The sequence below is a fragment of the Dermochelys coriacea genome, chromosome 2 (assembly GCF_009764565.3).
Source record: "Dermochelys coriacea isolate rDerCor1 chromosome 2, rDerCor1.pri.v4, whole genome shotgun sequence".
NCBI lineage: Eukaryota > Metazoa > Chordata > Testudines > Dermochelyidae > Dermochelys > Dermochelys coriacea.
The window spans coordinates 142,400,545-142,417,747 of record NC_050069.1 but is presented as its reverse complement, the minus strand read 5'-3'; the positions used below and the strand labels follow the sequence as shown (position 1 = coordinate 142,417,747).

At 46.0% G+C, this 17,203-nt stretch overlaps 1 protein-coding gene and 1 long non-coding RNA gene across 3 annotated transcripts in view; both read right to left on the bottom strand.

The window, feature by feature from the left end:
• LOC119851064 (death associated protein) overlaps positions 1-16,688 on the bottom strand; it is a 101,185-nt gene extending 84,497 nt beyond the window's left edge. The window contains exons 1-2 of one of the 2 annotated variants that reach the window (XM_038390280.2): positions 16,532-16,688; positions 162-258 (exon numbers count right to left, since the gene is read on the bottom strand). In XM_038390280.2, coding sequence (XP_038246208.1) covers positions 162-258; positions 16,532-16,586 — 152 coding nt within the window. In that variant the 5' untranslated portion in view covers positions 16,587-16,688. Of the gene's footprint in view, positions 1-161; positions 259-3,641; positions 3,724-16,531 lie in introns of those variants that run through there. The other variant, XM_043508466.1, reaches the window with a different exon arrangement.
• Positions 11,239-16,483, bottom strand: LOC122458822. The gene is made up of 2 exons (XR_006279100.1): positions 14,915-16,483; positions 11,239-14,627 (listed from the first exon to the last, which is right to left on the bottom strand). It is a non-coding gene; the product is annotated as an uncharacterized LOC122458822 (long non-coding RNA).
• Positions 16,689-17,203: the final 515 nt, after the last annotated feature.

The following is a 17,203-nucleotide window of genomic DNA, read 5'->3' as shown; positions in this document are numbered from 1 at the left end:
CAAATTATAAGCAACTGCAGACAGCATAAAGGCCTTACCCAAATAAACATGTTTTACCTAAACTATTATCACCAAGGCAAACAAACTAATGCTAATGTTCAAAGAGCTAGAATTAGCTGTACTATATGCATAAAATCACATATAGACTTCAGACCGCTCACCTGCTGCTTTCCCACTCTTGGTCATCCTTATCTTTCTCCTCTTTGGCATCTGGAGTGTGCGGGTGTTTCTGCACAATCCTCATCCCACCAGCTTTCACTGGAATGAAAATAAGAAAAACAAATCAAATCAATATAACCAAAGGAGAGAAAACTAGTAAAAATAAGGATCCATTTCCAAAAAACAAATTTAAGAATCAGGTTGTACAACTCAATGAGAGCATGAGAATATTTGCAGGTGGAAGATCTGAGCAGTAGCTGGTTACCTCTCACTCCTAGGCATGTTTCAGAGTAGCAGCCATGTTAGTCTGTATTCGCAAAAAGGAAAGGAGTACTTGTGGCACCTTAGAGACTAACAAATTTATCTAAGCATAAGCTTTCGTGAGCTACAGCTCACTTCATCGGATGCATTTGGTGGAAAAAACAGAGGAGAGATTTATATACACACACACAGAGAACATGAAACAATGGGTTTATCATACACACTGTAAGGAGAGTGATCACTTAAGATAAGCCATCACCAGCAGCAGAGGGGGGAAAGGAGGAAAACCTTTCATGGCGACAAGCAAGGTAGGCTAATTCCAGCAGTTAACAAGAATATCAGAGGAACAGTGGGGGGTGGGGTGGGAGGGAGAAATACCATGGGGAAATAGTTTTACTTTGTGTAATGACTCATCCATTCCCAGTCTCTATTCAAGCCTAAGTTAATTGTATCCAGTTTGCAAATTAATTCCAATTCAGCAGTCTCTCGTTGGAGTCTGTTTTGGAAGCTTTTTTGTTGAAGTATAGCCACTCTTAGGTCTGTGATCGAGTGACCAGAGAGATTGAAGTGTTCTCCAACTGGTTTTTGAATGTTATAATTCTTGACGTCTGATTTGTGTCCATTCATTCTTTTACGTAGAGACTGTTCAGTTTGGCCAATGTACATGGCAGAGGGGCATTGCTGGCACATGATGGCATATATCACATTGGTAGATGCGCAGGTGAACGAGCCTCTGATAGTGTGGCTGATGTGATTAGGCCCTATGATGGTATCCCCTGAATAGATATGTGGACAGAGTTGGCAACGGGCTTTGTTGCAAGGATATGTTCCTGGGTTAGTGGTTCTGTGGTGTGGTGTGTGGTTGCTGGTGAGTATTTGCTTCAGATTGGGGGGCTGTCTGTAAGCAAGGACTGGTCTGTCTCCCAAGATCTGTGAGAGTGATGGTTCGTCCTTCAGGATAGGTTGTAGATCCTTGATGATGCGTTGGAGAGGTTTTAGTTGGGGGCTGAAGGTGATGGCTAGTAGCGTTCTGTTTTCTTTGTTGGGCCTGTCCTGTAGTAGGTGACTTCTGGGTACTCTTCTGGCTCTGTCAATCTGTTTCTTCACTTCAGCAGGTGGGTATTGTAGTTGTAGGAATGCATGAGAGAGATCTTGTAGGTGTTTGTGACAATGTATACCTTCAAATCAGTGGCACTGCGATGGGTACCCGCATGGCCCCACAGTATGCCAACATTTTTATGGCTGACTTAGAACAACGCTTCCTCAGCTCTCGTCCCCTAATGCCCCTACTCTACTTGCGCTACATTGATGACATCTTCATCATCTGGACCCATGGAAAAGAAGCTCTTGAGGAATTCCACCAGGATTTCAACAATTTCCATTTCACCATCAACCTCAGCCTGGACCAGTCCACACAAGAGATCCACTTCCTGGACACTACGGTGCTAATAAGCGATGGTCACATAAACACCATCCTATATCGGAAACCTACTGACCGCTATTCCTACCTACATGCCTCTAGCTTTCATCCAGATCATACCACTCGATCCATTGTCTACAGCCAAGCGCTACGATATAACCGCATTTGCTCCAACCCCTCAGACAGAGACAAACACCTACAAGATCTCTATCATGCATTCCTACAACTACAATACCCACCTGCTGAAGTGAAGAAACAGATTGACAGAGCCAGAAGAGTACCCAGAAGTCACCTACTACAGGACAGGCCCAACAAAGAAAACAACAGAACGCCACTAGCCATCACCTTCAGCCCCCAACTAAAACCTCTCCAACGCATCATCAAGGATCTACAACCTATCCTGAAGGACGAGCCATCACTCTCACAGATCTTGGGAGACAGGCCAGTCCTTGCTTACAGACAGCCCCCGAATCTGAAGCAAATACTCACCAGCAACCACACAACAGAACCACTAACCCAGGAACCTATCCTTGCAACAAAGCCCGTTGCCAACTCTGTCCACATATCTATTCAGGGGATACCATCATAGGGCCTAATCACATCAGCCACACTATCAGAGGCTCGTTCACCTGCGCATCTACCAATGTGATATATGCCATCATGTGCCAGCAATGCCCCTCTGCCATGTACATTGGCCAAACTGGACAGTCTCTACGTAAAAGAATGAATGGACACAAATCAGACGTCAAGAATTATAACATTCAAAAATCAGTTGGAGAACACTTCAATCTCTCTGGTCACTCGATCACAGACCTAAGAGTGGCTATACTTCAACAAAAAAGCTTCCAAAACAGACTCCAACGAGAGACTGCTGAATTGGAATTAATTTGCAAACTGGATACAATTAATTTAGGCTTGAATAGAGACTGGGAATGGATGAGTCATTACACAAAGTAAAACTATTTCCCCATGGTATTTCTCCCTCCCACCCCACCCCCCACTGTTCCTCTGATATTCTTGTTAACTGCTGGAATTAGCCTACCTTGCTTGTCACCATGAAAGGTTTTCCTCCTTCCCCCCCCCCCGCTGTTGGTGATGGCTTATTTTAAGTGATCACTCTCCTTACAGTGTGTATGATAAACCCATTGTTTCATGTTCTCTGTGTGTGTGTGTGTATATAAATCTCTCCTCTGTTTTTTCCACCAAATGCATCTGATGAAGCGAGCTGTAGCTCACGAAAGCTTATGCTCTAATAAATTTGTTAGTCTCTAAGGTGCCACAAGTACTCCTGTTCTTTTTGCGAATACAGACTAACACGGCTGCTACTCTGAAACCTGTCATTTTGCAAAACAGCACACACAGAAGTTTATTTTCGTATAATAGTAATAGTAAATAAATACTGAAACTATAGTACTACTAATACTATAGTACTAGTAAAACACAAAAATCAACTTAAAAAAAAGTTTGTTTTTTAAAAATAGCATTACCAAAAAAAGTTTAACGACACTATCCATTCACCTTTGGTGCAAACTTTTGTGTTTGTAAAATACAAGCATTACCCAGACATACCAACTCTCACAAATTTATCATGACAGATGAGATATCTAAGCAAAATTAAGCTTCACTTATGATCTCGCAATAGTAATCTCATATGTCAATACATGTGGGAGAGTAGGCAACACTAATAGTCACATGCACACACCCTGGGGATGGGCAGGAGAAGTTAAAAAAACACAACAAACAAACAAACAAACAAACAAACGAGACTGACCTAAAAAACAATTTTAAAAAAAAACCTTACAATTTTTGATCTCTTGAAGCTGGCAATGCTGATTACCAAACCTCAAACCCAACAGAAGTTCTCTCATGATTTCCTTTTAGTCCAAATAGAAACAAAGGCTTTGTCTACACTGGCAAGTTTCTGCGCAGTAAAGCAGCTTTCTGCATTGTAACTCCCGAGACGTACACACTGCGAAGCCATTTAGTGCACAGAAACTGTGCATTTGCAGCGCTGTAACACAAAAAACAAAAACACCACACACGTACACCCACCCCACATACCCCAATGAGAGGTGTACAGCTTTCTGCGCCGGGGGTACAGTGTCACGGTGCCAGCGTAGACACCCTGGGCGATTACAGCACTGCGATTGGTTTCCAGGAGATGTCCCACAATGCCAGTTCTCACCTCTATAGTCATCAGTTTGAACTCTACTGCCCTGCCCTCGGGTGACCAGCTATCATCCCCACCTGGTAAATTCCTTTGGAATTTTGAAAGTCCCCTTCCCGTTTGCTGAGTGATGCATGCAGTGGTCTCAGCAAATCCTTCCAGATGGCCAGGTCTGCTCCACACTTGGAGCAATGCTGAGCTGCTGGACCTCATTAGCATTTGGGGAGAGGAGGCTGTCCATTCCCAGCTGCGCTCTAGCCGTAGGAATTATGATACTTACAGACAGATTTCACGATGCATGACAGAAAGGGGCCATGACCGGGACACGCTGCAGTGCAGAGTCTAAGTGAAGGAGTTGTGTAAGGCCTACCAAAAGGTGCGGGAGGCAAACCGCTGCTCTGGTGCTGTGTCCACAAGCTGCCAGTTCTACAAAGAGCTGGACGCGATACTCAGTGACCCCATCTCCTCTGTGAAGTCCACTGTGGATACTTCAGTGGCTCGCATGCCAGTCAAGAGTGGACCAAGCCAGGAAGAGGAAATCTTGGATGAGGATGTGGAGGGCGACCCAGAGGCAGAGGATAATTCGGAGGTCAGAGATGCATGCAGCCAGCAGTTCATTCCTACCCTGGAGGAGGCTAGCCAGTCATAGCTGCTGGACCTTGGCGAAGCGCAAACAGGGGAGGAAGCCCCTGGTAAGTGGATTTGATTTTGGGAATCTCTGAAACAAGTTGTTGGGGTCAGGACGGTTACAGAAAGCATGCTTGTGTCTGTATGATACACATACCACCACATGCCTAGTCTGACCGGCGGAACAGGCTGTTGATTGACTCCCTCACTTCACGGGAATCTGCCTCAGAGATCTCCAGGAAACTCTCATAGATACACTGGGGAATCCACTGCCACAGGTTCTTTGGCAGACCTGCTTTGTTTCTTGGCCCATTAACGGTAACTTTAGAATCAAAGAATATTAGGGTTGGAAGGCGTCAGGAGGTCATTTAGTCCAATCCCCTGCTCAAAGCAGGAACACCACCAACTAAATCATTCCAGCCAAGGCTTTGTCAGGCCGGGCCTTAAAAACCTCTATAGATGGAGTTTCCACCACCTCCCTAGGTAACCCATTCCAGTGCTTCACCACTCTCCTAGTGAAACAGAGTTTCCTAATATCCAGCATAGACCTCCCCCACTGCAACTTGAGACCATTGCTTCTTGTTCTGTCATCTGCCACCACTGAGAACAGCCTAGCTCCATCCTCTTTGGAACTCCCCTTCAGGTAATTGAAAGATGCTATCAAATCCCCTCACTCTTCTCTTCTGCAGACTAAATAACCCCAGTTCCCTCAGCCCCTCCTTGTAAGTCATGTGCCCGAGCCCCCTAATCATTTGTGTTGCCCTCCGTTGGACTCTCTCCAATTTGTCCACATCCTTTCTGTAGTGGGGGGACCAAAACTGGACACAGTACTCCAGGTGTGGCCTCACCGATGCTGAATAGAAGAGAATAATCACTTCCCTCAATCTGTTGGCAATGCTCCTACTAATACAGCCTAATATGCCATTGGCTTCTTGGCAACAAGAGCACACTGCTGACTCATATCCAGCTTCTCGTCCACTGTAATCCCCAGATCCTTTTCTGCAGAACTGATGCTTAGCCAGTCGGTCCCCAGCCTATAGTGGTGCATGGGATTCTTCCTTCCTAAGTGCAGAACTCTACACTTGTCCTTGTTGAACCACATCGGATTTCTTTTGATCCAATTCTCCAATTTGTCTAGGTCACTCTGGACCCTATCCCTACCTCCATCGTATCTTCCTCTCCCCCCAGCTTAGTGTCATCTAAAAACTTGCTGAGGGTTCAGTCCATGCCATCCTCCAGATCATTAATGAAGATATTGAACAAAACCGGCCCCAGGACCGACCCTTGGGGCACTCCGCTTGATACCGGCTGCCAACTAGACATGGAGCCATTGATCACTACCCGTTGAGCCCGACAATCTAGCCAGCTTTCTATCTACCTTATAGTCCATTCATCCAATCTATACCCCTTTAACTTGCCGGCAATAATACTACGGGAGACCGTATCAAAAGCTTTGCTAAAGTCAAGATATATCACATCCACCACTTTCCCAATATCCACAGAGCCAGTTAACTCATCAGAGAAGGCAATAAGGTTGGCCAGGCATGACTTGCCCTTGGTGAATACATGTTGACTGTTCCTGATCACCTTCCTTTCCTCCAAGTGCTTCAAAATGGATTCCTTGAGGACCCGCTCCATGATTTTGCCGGGGACTGAAGTGAGGCTGACTAATCTGTAGTTCCCCGGGTTCTCTTTTTTCCCCTTTTTTAAATATGGGCACTACATTTGCCTTTTTCCAATAGTCCGGGACCTCCCCCAATCGCCATGAATTTTCAAAGATAATGGCCAATGGCTCTGCAATCACATCAGCCAACTCCCTGAGCACCCTTGGCTGCATTAGATCTGCATCCATGGACTTGTGCATGTCCAGCTTTTCTAAATAGTCTTTAACCTGTTCTTTCATCACTAAGGGCTGCTCACCTACTCCCCATGCTGTGTTGCCCAGTGCAGCAGTCTGGGAGCTGCCCTTGTCTGTGAAGACCAAGGCAAGAAAAGCATTGAATACTTCAGCTTTTTCCACCTCATCTGTCACTAGATTGTCTCCCCCATTCAGTAAGGGTCTCATACTTTCCCTGACCTCCTTGTTGCTAACATACATGTAGAAACCCTTCTTGTTACCCTTCACATCCGTTGCTAGCTGCAATTCCAATCATGTCTTGGCCTTCCTGATTACACCCCTGCATGCTCTTGCAATATTTTTATACTCCTCTTTCCCGCATCACTCTGCAGTCACGGAGGAAGGTGGGGCGCAAGGAGGGGCAATCATTGCTGCACACAGACGAGCCTCATAAGAGCCAGAACGGAAGCTGCAGTCTTGGAGAAAATCCTCCCTTGATTCCCTGCTCACCCTCAGCAGCAAGATATCTTCCACAATTAACACAGCCTGTGGAAAATGTGGGGACAGGAATGATTATCAGCATCCCACTACAGTGCTGGCTCTCCCCAACAACCACGCACCCAGGGTACAGCAGGATCTGGGAACACCAATTTACCCTGCAGCAACTCACCATTTTGGGAGTCTTGTTGTTCATGTGTGCTTGCCTGGGGTTAGCCAGTTAGTGACAAGGGTGTGAGCACTGGCTATGTTTTAAAGCGCTGAATCAGTGTTGTCTGTGTTGCAAACAATACTGCTTCTGTAAAATGTTGTATTTAAACTTCACAGAGATGACCTTGGGAGTCCTTATCAACAGCAGAATGGCTGTGCAGAATTAGAAAGCAGCCACGAAGAACTAAGGACTTTCTCTGTGAGGTTATAATGCACTCTGCCGCTGAGAAACAGGAATTGAAGGAGTGGCGGGGACAGCGAGAAGAGGGACCGAAAGGAGAAGGCAGCACACCAGAAAGAAGCCACGGAGGGGCTCTTAAATATTATGGAGCGCCAAATGGACATGGTCCAGGCAATACTAGCTCTTCAAACCAAGCAGCTCCATGCCTGCTTTCCCCTGAAGCCGCTGTCACAAAACTCTTTCCCATGCACCCCCCGCCACACCATCACCACACTTATCAACCTCCTGGCTTCACTCTCTACCTGCAGCATTCCACTCCTCCTTCCTCAAAGTCCAGCAGTATGGACTACAACTACCCACTGCGCTCAACACCCATCCCTCTGCAGTTTAGTCCTGCTGAAGTACAGCACCCGCTGCATTGTACTCCAAAGGAGAAGGTTGGATATGATCCCTGGACACATACAAATCTGTAGCCGTCCTGGGACCCCTCCTCCTCTAGAGACTTTCCCTTCCCCCATCCACCTCCCTGTTGATGTATTTTTGCCATTTGCCTCTCTCTCCTCCAGTTGTTGTCTTAATAAAAGAATTGTGTTGGTCTGAAAGCAATCTTTATTTATTAAGTGAAAGCAAAAACTCACCTCCTAGCATTACAAGCACTGCAATCCCAAGCATAGCAGCAAATATTAGTGGCTTTCAGCTTCAAATTGCTGCCTCAAGGTATCCCTGATCCTTATAGCCCCGTGCTGTGTCCCTCTAATAGCCTTGGTCTCTGGTTGATCAAACTCAGTCTCCAGGTGCTGAGCCTCTGCGATCCAGCCCTGAGTGAAGCTTTCACCTTCCCTTCACAAATATTATGGAGCGTACAGCATGCGGCTATAAGCATAGGAATATTGTCGTCATCGGCCAGGTCCAGCTTCCCATACAGGCAGCACTAGCGGGCCTTTAAATGGCCAAAAGCACACTCAACAGTCATTCTGCACTTGCTCAACCTGGTGTTGAACCACTCCTTGTTGCTGTCAAAGTGCCCTGTGTATGGCTTCATAAGCCATGGCATTTAGGGGTAGGTGGGGTCTCCCAGGATCACAATAGCCATCTTGACTTCCCCTACGGTGATCTTCTGGTCCAGGAAGAAAGTCCCTGATTGCAGCTTCCTGAACAGGCCCAGTGTTCCAAAAGATGCACATGCCATGCACCTTTCCGGAACAGCCTGCGTTAATGTCTGTGAAATGCCTACGGTGATCCACAAGCGCTCGGAGAACCATTGAGAAATACCCCTTCCGATTAATGTACTCAGTGGCTAGGTGGTCTGGTGCTAGACTTGGAATATGCATGCCATCCATCGCCCCGCCGCAGTTAGGGAAGCCCATTTGTGCAAAACCATCCACGCACGTTGCCCAGAGTCACAGTCTTCCAGAGCAGGATGCGATTAATGGCCCTACACACTTCTGTCAACACGACTCCAACAGTAGACTTTCCGACATCAAACTGGTTAGTGACCGATCGGTAGCAGTCTGGAGTAGTCAGCTTCCACAGTGCAATTACCAGGCGCTTCTCCAATGGCAAGACAGCTCTCATTCTCATGTTCTTGTACTGCAGGGCTGGGGCGAGCTCATCAGACAGTCCCATAAATGTGGCTTTCTTCATCCGAAAGTTCTGCAGCCACTGCTCGCCATCCCAGACATGCAGGACAATGTGATCCCAGCACTCAGTGCTTGTTTCATGAGGCCAAAAGCGGCATTCCATGGCGGTCAACACCTCCATGAATGCTACAAGCAATCTCATGTTGTAGCTACTACATGTGGCGAGATCAATGTCACACTCCTCTTGCCTTTGTAGTTTAAGGAATAACTCCACCTCCACTTGTGACGTGTTAGTCAGAGTGAGTAGTATACTGGTCAACAGTTCAGTATCCATTCCTGCAGACCAAAGAGGCAGAGCGCACAGTACTCAAACCGTTGAAAGATGGCACCAAATGTGGACAGAAGCACAGGGATTATTGGGATGCGAAGCAACACATCACAGGGCATTGGGAGAGGACCTAGGATGCCCTGCAACCCCCTCCGCCTTACCGCAACTCTTAGCGGCAGAAGAGGAAGAGATGCTCTGTGGGATAGCTCCCCAGAGTGCACTGCTCTAAATACTGCAGCAAGTGCCGCAAGTGTGAACACGCTATTGGGCAGGCAGCTGACAGTGTGAACACACAACAGCAATTTCCTTTCAGCGCTCTCTGAAACTGCCAGCTCTGTAACTCTGTCAGTGCAGACCAACCCAAACATTCTCTTTGAAAGTGAAACTCAGTTCACTGTTCATCTTGATAACTATAAGACGGAAACTAAGCTCTGGTTCTGTAATCAGGACAACTCAAGTGGTCCCCTGACTTGGGGCCTAAAAAAACAAAGTAGTAAAATGTTTTTGTTTTTTAATTTTCAGTTTTAACATTCTGTGGTGATATTAGTAACTGGTAACAATCTACTTGGTCACCACCTTAAAATTCTTGTACCTTATTGCAACCATGTTCCTTAAGGAAACAGGTTCCAAATTATGTTACAATCAATAGTTCCATTAGAAAGTCATTGAAGGGACAGAGAACGCAAAACTCTATGCAAGCACAAAGACTCACATCAAACTTTTTCGTTTGTGTTTCAAGTTGATATTGCTACTATGAAAGAGCTCATTGGATGTTTCAGAGAAGCCACAACCTGAGTAAACATAATGAACAATCACATCACCCTGAGAGACTGTCAACATTCTGAAGACAAGTATGTGCTGCTAATATCTATGTTGTACTTATTCTGGGGGACAGAGAGATTAAGGAGAAGTTTGTATCATAGCAAGGAATGCTGATCTCTGAATTCTGGAAATAAACCAAAGGGCCTGTGGATGAACAGAGCTTTTCACAAGTTAGAATTGTGAAAAAAATTAATATTCCCGTGTTGTCCCTATAGAGCAGCGGTGGGCAAACTTTTTGGCCCAAGGGCCACATCGAGGTTGCAAAACTGTATGGAGGGCCAGGTAGGGAAGGCTGTACCTCCCCAAACAGCCTGGCCCCCCCACCCCCGGCTGCCCCCCTCAGAACCTCTCCCATCCAATCCCCCCCGCTCCTTGTTCCGACTCCCCACCCCTAACTGTCCCCCCAGGACACCCCCATCCAACCCCCCCTGCTCCTTGACTGCCCTGCCCCCAACAGGCTCCCTGGGACTCCCACGCCTATCCAAACCCCCCCATTCCCCGTCTCCTGACTGCCTCACCTCTCACAATCTCCCCCCCGCTCCATCCCGCCTGCCCCCCGGGACGCCGCTGCTCCCTGCCCCCTTACCAGGCCGGAGCCAGCCACGCCACCAGAGCGGTGGGCCAGAGCGCAGGCATAGCAGCAAGCTGAGGCTGCAGGGAAGGAGGGACAGCGGGGGAGGGGCTGGGGACTAGGCTCCCCGGCCTGGAACTCAGGAGCCAGGCAGGATGGTCCTGCAGGCCTCAGTTTGCCCACCTCTGCTATAGACCATGTGTCTGGGAGAGCAATGCAAAATTGTTAGGATAAATTTTTAAAAACTAACAAGGCAACAGCAGTTTGATTACAGGATTTATTTGGTTGATTTTTAACTAGATTTTTTTTCCTTAAAATATTAAAACAATCAAAACCTTTAAAATGTACCCTAATTTAACAACGGAGAACAATTTAAGCGACAGTTACAAGGCAAAACTAAAGCAATCATACTTGGCAACATATTTTTAAAAAAATCTAGCAGTTTACTATTTCTCAAAAATTTATATTAAGAATTCTTGGATTATCTTTAAAACATAAAATCCTACAATAGTGAACACTGTTTATATCAGAAATAAAGATTTTACTAGTGAGTGCAAAGAAATGTCATGACAAACTCATACAGGGCAAGCACTATTGTATGTTCCTTGACAAGCAAGATTGTTCCAAATATCCTGTTGGATTGTTTAGGCACTGCTCTAAAGTAGGGATGCTAGTTGGAGGCATGGAACCAGTACAGATTCTAGTTTTGTTCACCATTACTCAGTGGATGGGCTTGTTTTGTAGCTGTAGGCTGTTTGTTGAAGTCAGAGATATCATGCTAACATATTTGATTCTTCTTCTTGATATCTACCAGAAGCTCCCCAGTCATCTCAGCTCCATTACTATTCACAGCTTAGTACATTTAGATTGTTGATATGTCAAGTCTGGGGCTAATCTTGTATTCACCGGGCATCCACAAGTCTGAATGAAGTCACTAGGTGCCCAGGAACTCTAATGTAGGCCCCAAAGTCTTAGCATTTGACAGTTTTCCTTGCAAGTAACCTTGAATATTTATGCAATGTATTTAAAATTAATTTTACACAAACTATATGGTAATGATTCCCGCCCAATGTTAAATTGTACCAACACGAGGAAAAGAAATGTATCCTATTAAAAGTTCATTAAATATACTCTTACTTTGTATGTTTTTGGGTCAGCATTTATTAAGTTAATATTGAGAGAAAAATGAAAGGTTTGGAAACTTATGAAAATGTTACTAGATACTCCTTTATTGTGACTAAATATACCTTTTCCTGTCAGTATTCTAGCAGGCAGTTGGAATTTAAAAAAAAAAAAGTTTTAGTGCAGAGTTTCAAAAATACACTGTCCATACACCCACAATTCTTCACTCACCCTGTTGTTAAAAGAACTGAGTAAATATAATTACATTCTTTACAGCGAGTGTTAGATGTACTAACCAAAGGGACAGCTTCAAATATAATATAGATGCACTAAACTTACCAATAGATATATAGAGACCTCAACTTGAAATCTAAACAGGTTTTTTTTTTTTTTTTAAATGAAAGACTTCAGAGTAATGTCAGGCACTGTTCCCAATGTCCCCAGCTCCAATTTGTGGTTTTACCATTTCATTAACCCTGCTCTTTTCAAATGCTTCTCCTGGCCCTATTGCTGTGTTTGTGAAAAGCCCACAAAGAGGGGAAATTGAGCAACTATGAGGACCTGGTGAGGCCAGGTCCAACAGTGATACATGTGAATATGCTGAACTTGTGAAGCCTCTCCTAATTATTATCTAAGGTCAAAATCTTGCCTTTGGTTATGGGCACCCAACTCCCAATTAATGGAATTGTGCATGTGTATAATTATGGGCAGAATCTGGCTCACAGTCAAGTCTTAATTATTTTTAGAGTAAACCCCAGTGGGCCCCTTAACATCATTAAGTGCAGTAAAACAATGAGTTCTCTTAAGCATGGTGTAATAAAATAAGACTCCTCTATTGACAACCTGGTAGTGCTAGTAACTAGCCATGTAATTTAAAAATGCTATCCCATTTATTTATATATGGTCTCTGTCAGGAATCAGGGCCTGCCGCAAACCCAGTTCCTGGATAAATCTAACCAGTGCAGCTGGCCTGTAGTAGGCTGCCTGATTAGTGGGAAGAGTCAGCAGAACGGCTCTTAAGCACTGCTACAGTAGTTCAGTCGCTGCTCAAAGCATTTATCCACGGCTGAGATGTCTCCTGGCCTCACCTTTGTCCCATTCCAGGTAACATGACTGACTCTGGAGTCCTGTTCCTGGCTCCCAACTGCTGCTCTAACCATTAGACATGACCACCCATGTCCTGGTCTCTGACAGTCTCTTGTTAAAACCACAAATCTCCATTTTATTAATGTTAGTTTGTAAATTACCACTTAAATATTTTTTTTAATCATGAAACTAGATAGCTCAGCATTTAGAGAATTAGGTCCTGATATCAGGTACACCACTGACAATCTAATGGATGTCCACTCGAGTCAATGGAATTACCGTGGATTTTCTCCAGTGTTAGAAGAGATGGAAATACAGCTCGCAGCCTCTCACCTCAGTCAATGGTTCAAAACCATCCTCAGTTTGAGTCACTTCTAAGTCTATAAGCAGACAACTGTTCAGGGGCTCAGACAGAATGAACCAGTCGTCTAATTCCAAGGCCCAGTAGACAGATGTCCATATAGCAATTACATTTTGGCATCTCTGTTGAGATTTGCAACAATCTGAATAGGCACAATGATTAAACAGTCTCTTCACCTCTAGAGTAGGTGCCTCAAAAAACAAACCAAAAAAAGTTAACGCACCATGTCAGCAAGATCAGGGGAAGCTAACACTCCCAATGTTTGTGTTGTAGCTGTTCTAGGGATAGAGAGAGGTTAAAAGACAAGTCTCTGTGCTGTCACTCACACCTTCCACAGGTATTACAGTAAAAACATTTAATGCCAGCCAGTCAGCTGAAACATGTATTGTATTGAATTTGTCATTGTATCATATACGTTGCTGGTTTCCAGTGGGAGTAGCTGGGTGCTCAATTAACACTTCTGAAAAACAGGTCCCTTATTTACATGCCTAAATATAGATTTTTTTAAAACTAATTTTGGAAAAACCTATCCTTCACCCCACTTTTTTTTTTTTTATTAATACCTTGGACACAAGTGTTAGCAAAACCAAACCGTCAAACAGTCTGACGAAAAATTTCTTCCACGGTTCAACTTTTTACTCTCTTGGCTCCTTGATGTTTTCGTTTTACTAATTCTCTAGTCAGCATCTTCCATACAATGTATAAATTTGAATTTCTGATGTTTTGTTTGTATTTTGCAAAAAAAAAAAAAAAATGACACATGAACATTCACTTTTCAGACTCCATGTACATCATAAAGCTGCAAAATAGAACCCAAATTTGCTTAAATTCATTGCCATTTACCTTTGAGACATAAATGTCTTTATACAATAATTAAGGATTCAATTTTGTCGCTGAGATCATGGACTCCGTGACTTTAATGGACCTTTGTGACTTCTTCAGCTTCAGCTCCCCGCAGCAGCAGGGCTTTGACAGTCAGTCCTGCCCTCCCTCTCCGCCCCTCCGATGTCTCTATGGCCAGATCATGGGATTCCATGAATGTTTATTGCCCATAACCAGTCCATGACTCTGATGAAAAAATTCCTGTGACAAAATCTTAAACCATAGCAATAATGGTGCTGTAAGACTCTAAAATTGTAATTTTATTCCTACTGGCTAGAAGACAGAATTATTAAACCAACCCAGTGAATAAAAGGAACACAGCTGAAACTTTAGTACCATCTTAAAACAAACAAAACAAAACAAAAAAAAACAAAACCCTCTCCCTCTGAAAAAAGACAGAGGAGGAAGCCATTTTAAAGATTGCTACTCACCTAGGATCCAAAGCACCCCTTTGAGAGATAGCTGGGTGAGGAGAGCAGGAAGAATTGCTTATTGTGGGTGACAATAAAAGCCCACTATGCAGAGTGGAAAAGGAGTACTTGTGGCACCTTAGAGACTAACAAATTTATTAGAGCATAAGCTTTCGTGAGCTACAGCTCACTTCATCGGATGCATTTGGTGGAAAAAACAGAGGAGACATTTATATACACACACAGAGAGAACATGAAACAATGGGTTTATCATACACACTGTATGTAGCTCACGAAAGCTTATGCTCTAATAAATTTGTTAGTCTCTAAGGTGCCACAAGTACTCCTTTTCTTTTTGCGAATACAGACTAACATGGCTGCTACTCTGAAACCTATGCAGAGTGGGGCTCTGCGGGGGGATGCGATGGTGCTCAGATGTAGCCACATTGCATGATTGTGTAGGAACCCCACAGACATGTAGTGTAGGGGTTAATGATGCTCCTAAAAAGTATTTTAATTTCTGACCCGTTTATCCTCAAACAGGCATTGTTGTGCCAACACCAATAGAAGAGTCTTCTGACCTAGCAATAAAGCAGCCCTTTTCTTAGGTGCATCATCACAGCCCTGTCCCCCCCCCCGCCCCATCTCCACAATTTATTATGGCTAGAAACACTGGGTCTGATTCTCTGCTGCCTTAAAACCTGTATTGTCATGTACACCTGGGTAAAAGCACTATTAAATCACAATAGTGCAGTGTTTTACACTCAAGTTGCACTGGTACAAATGGCAAAACAAGGTAGTGAAGAATTAGGCCCTGTGTTTCTAGCTCCTCGTTTTGTCCCTTCCCCATGAAAGGGGCACATGATGAGGGCAACACTGGAAGCCTGTTTCTTGGGTCCTCAACAGGAAAAAACAGAGATGAAGCTGATCCATGCTCAGCAGCTAAACTGGAAAGCCAAACAACATGCACCAAGGCAGGCATTAGTTGCCCATACAAAACTTATCCGGGAAAACGGAAGAAAGTGAGACACGTTGGCCTCAGAAATGTAGGGTTTTTTCCTAGCGCAGACTGCTCAAGGAAAAGAGAGAAAGAGACACAGAGAAAAAGAACAGGTTTCAGAGTAGCAGCCGTGTTAGTCTGTATTCGCAAAAAGAAAAGGAGTACTTGTGGCACCTTAGAGACTAACAAATTTATTAGAGCATAAGCCTTTGTGAGCTACAGCTCAAAAAGAAGTGTAATGAGAGCACCAGCTAGAACTGAAGATCCGAACGGGGGTGGGGCACGTCTGCTCGGTAATGGCATTGAGCAAGAGGAGTCGATTCAGACTGTCTTGAACAAAAAGTGTTTAAGTCTGATAAGAATTTAAAAAAAAAAAAAAAAAGGCGGCGGCGGCACTTGGCCATATATCGGCTAGGAAGCAGGGGAGCCAGCCCTGAGGCCGCTGCTCAGCACTCGCACGGGGTTCTGCTTTTTCAAATCACTGTGCGAACAGTAACCAACATGCTGACAGGTTTCAGAGCAGCAGCCGTGTCAGTCTGTATCCGCAAAAAGAACAGGAGACCTTGCGGCACCTTAGACACCAACACATTTATTTGAGCATAAGCCTTCGTGAGCTACAGCGCACTAAGTTTGCACGTTTGCTCCCCTAGAAAGGCCAAAAAGAGCCTCCAGCTGCCTGGCGCCTGAACAAACGCCGCCTTCAGATTTACAGCGAGCTGCAAGCGGCGCCTACGTGGCCGCCGGCCTCACCGAGTCCCACCTCCGCCGCCAGGCGCAGCGTTCGGTTGCAAGGCAGCGAGTCGCTGCACGCTCCGCTCGGCCCGGGCTGCTGGCGGGGCTGGGCCAAAACAACCTAATGCCCGGGCCCGGGGCGAGCGGGAGGATGCGGCCCTGGCCCGGGCAGCAGGAGCCTGGCCCCAAGGCTGGCGCGCGCCGGCCCCGCACAACCCCCCGCCCCCTGCCAAGCCTCCCTCTGCTCGCCGCAGCCGCGGTGGGGTGGGGGCAGTACCGGCAGGGGGGTGTCCGGCCCGGGTCTCGGCTCGCTCCTGCTCAGGCGAAGACATCGCGCTCGGCGCCCCGCGTCCGGCTGCTCAGGGCCGGCGACTGGCTGCCGCGGGCCCCGCCCCCTCCGCTGCCAACGTGGCCGGACGCTGATGTCAGGACGCTCGGCCTCAGCCGCGCGAGGCGAGGCTCCCACGCGCCCGACCCTCACCCGGCCCCTCCTCCAGGCGGCGGCGGCGGGCGGCGGCGGCCAGGGAACAGGGTAACGCGGCGGGGGATCCAAAGCAGAATGACACCTACCGCAGCGGCTCCTGTGCCTGATCTGCTGCCCCGGCTTGGTTGCAGGCGATTTAGCGGTAGGCGTGGAGTAGGGGGCAGGGTGTTTTCCCTTTGGAGATTACATAGCAGGAGGTTCGCTTTTGATCCAAGGATGTTGTCTACACTGTGTAGAGGGATCAATTCAGATCGACATTTTTTTTTAATTGGATGCGCTGCCCTCCCCCCGCCCCCCCGAGTATAATCAGGGTTTCAATGCTTAGAGATTTGCCAGAGCCCCCTCCTACCTCCCACATCCAGGAGTCCAAGCTTCAGTCCTACCGGGCAGGCTGCCAGGGCCCCCGCAGGTTTGAAAATATTTACTGAAGCTCCTCTCAGGCCCGTTCCAGCTGAATTTGTGGCC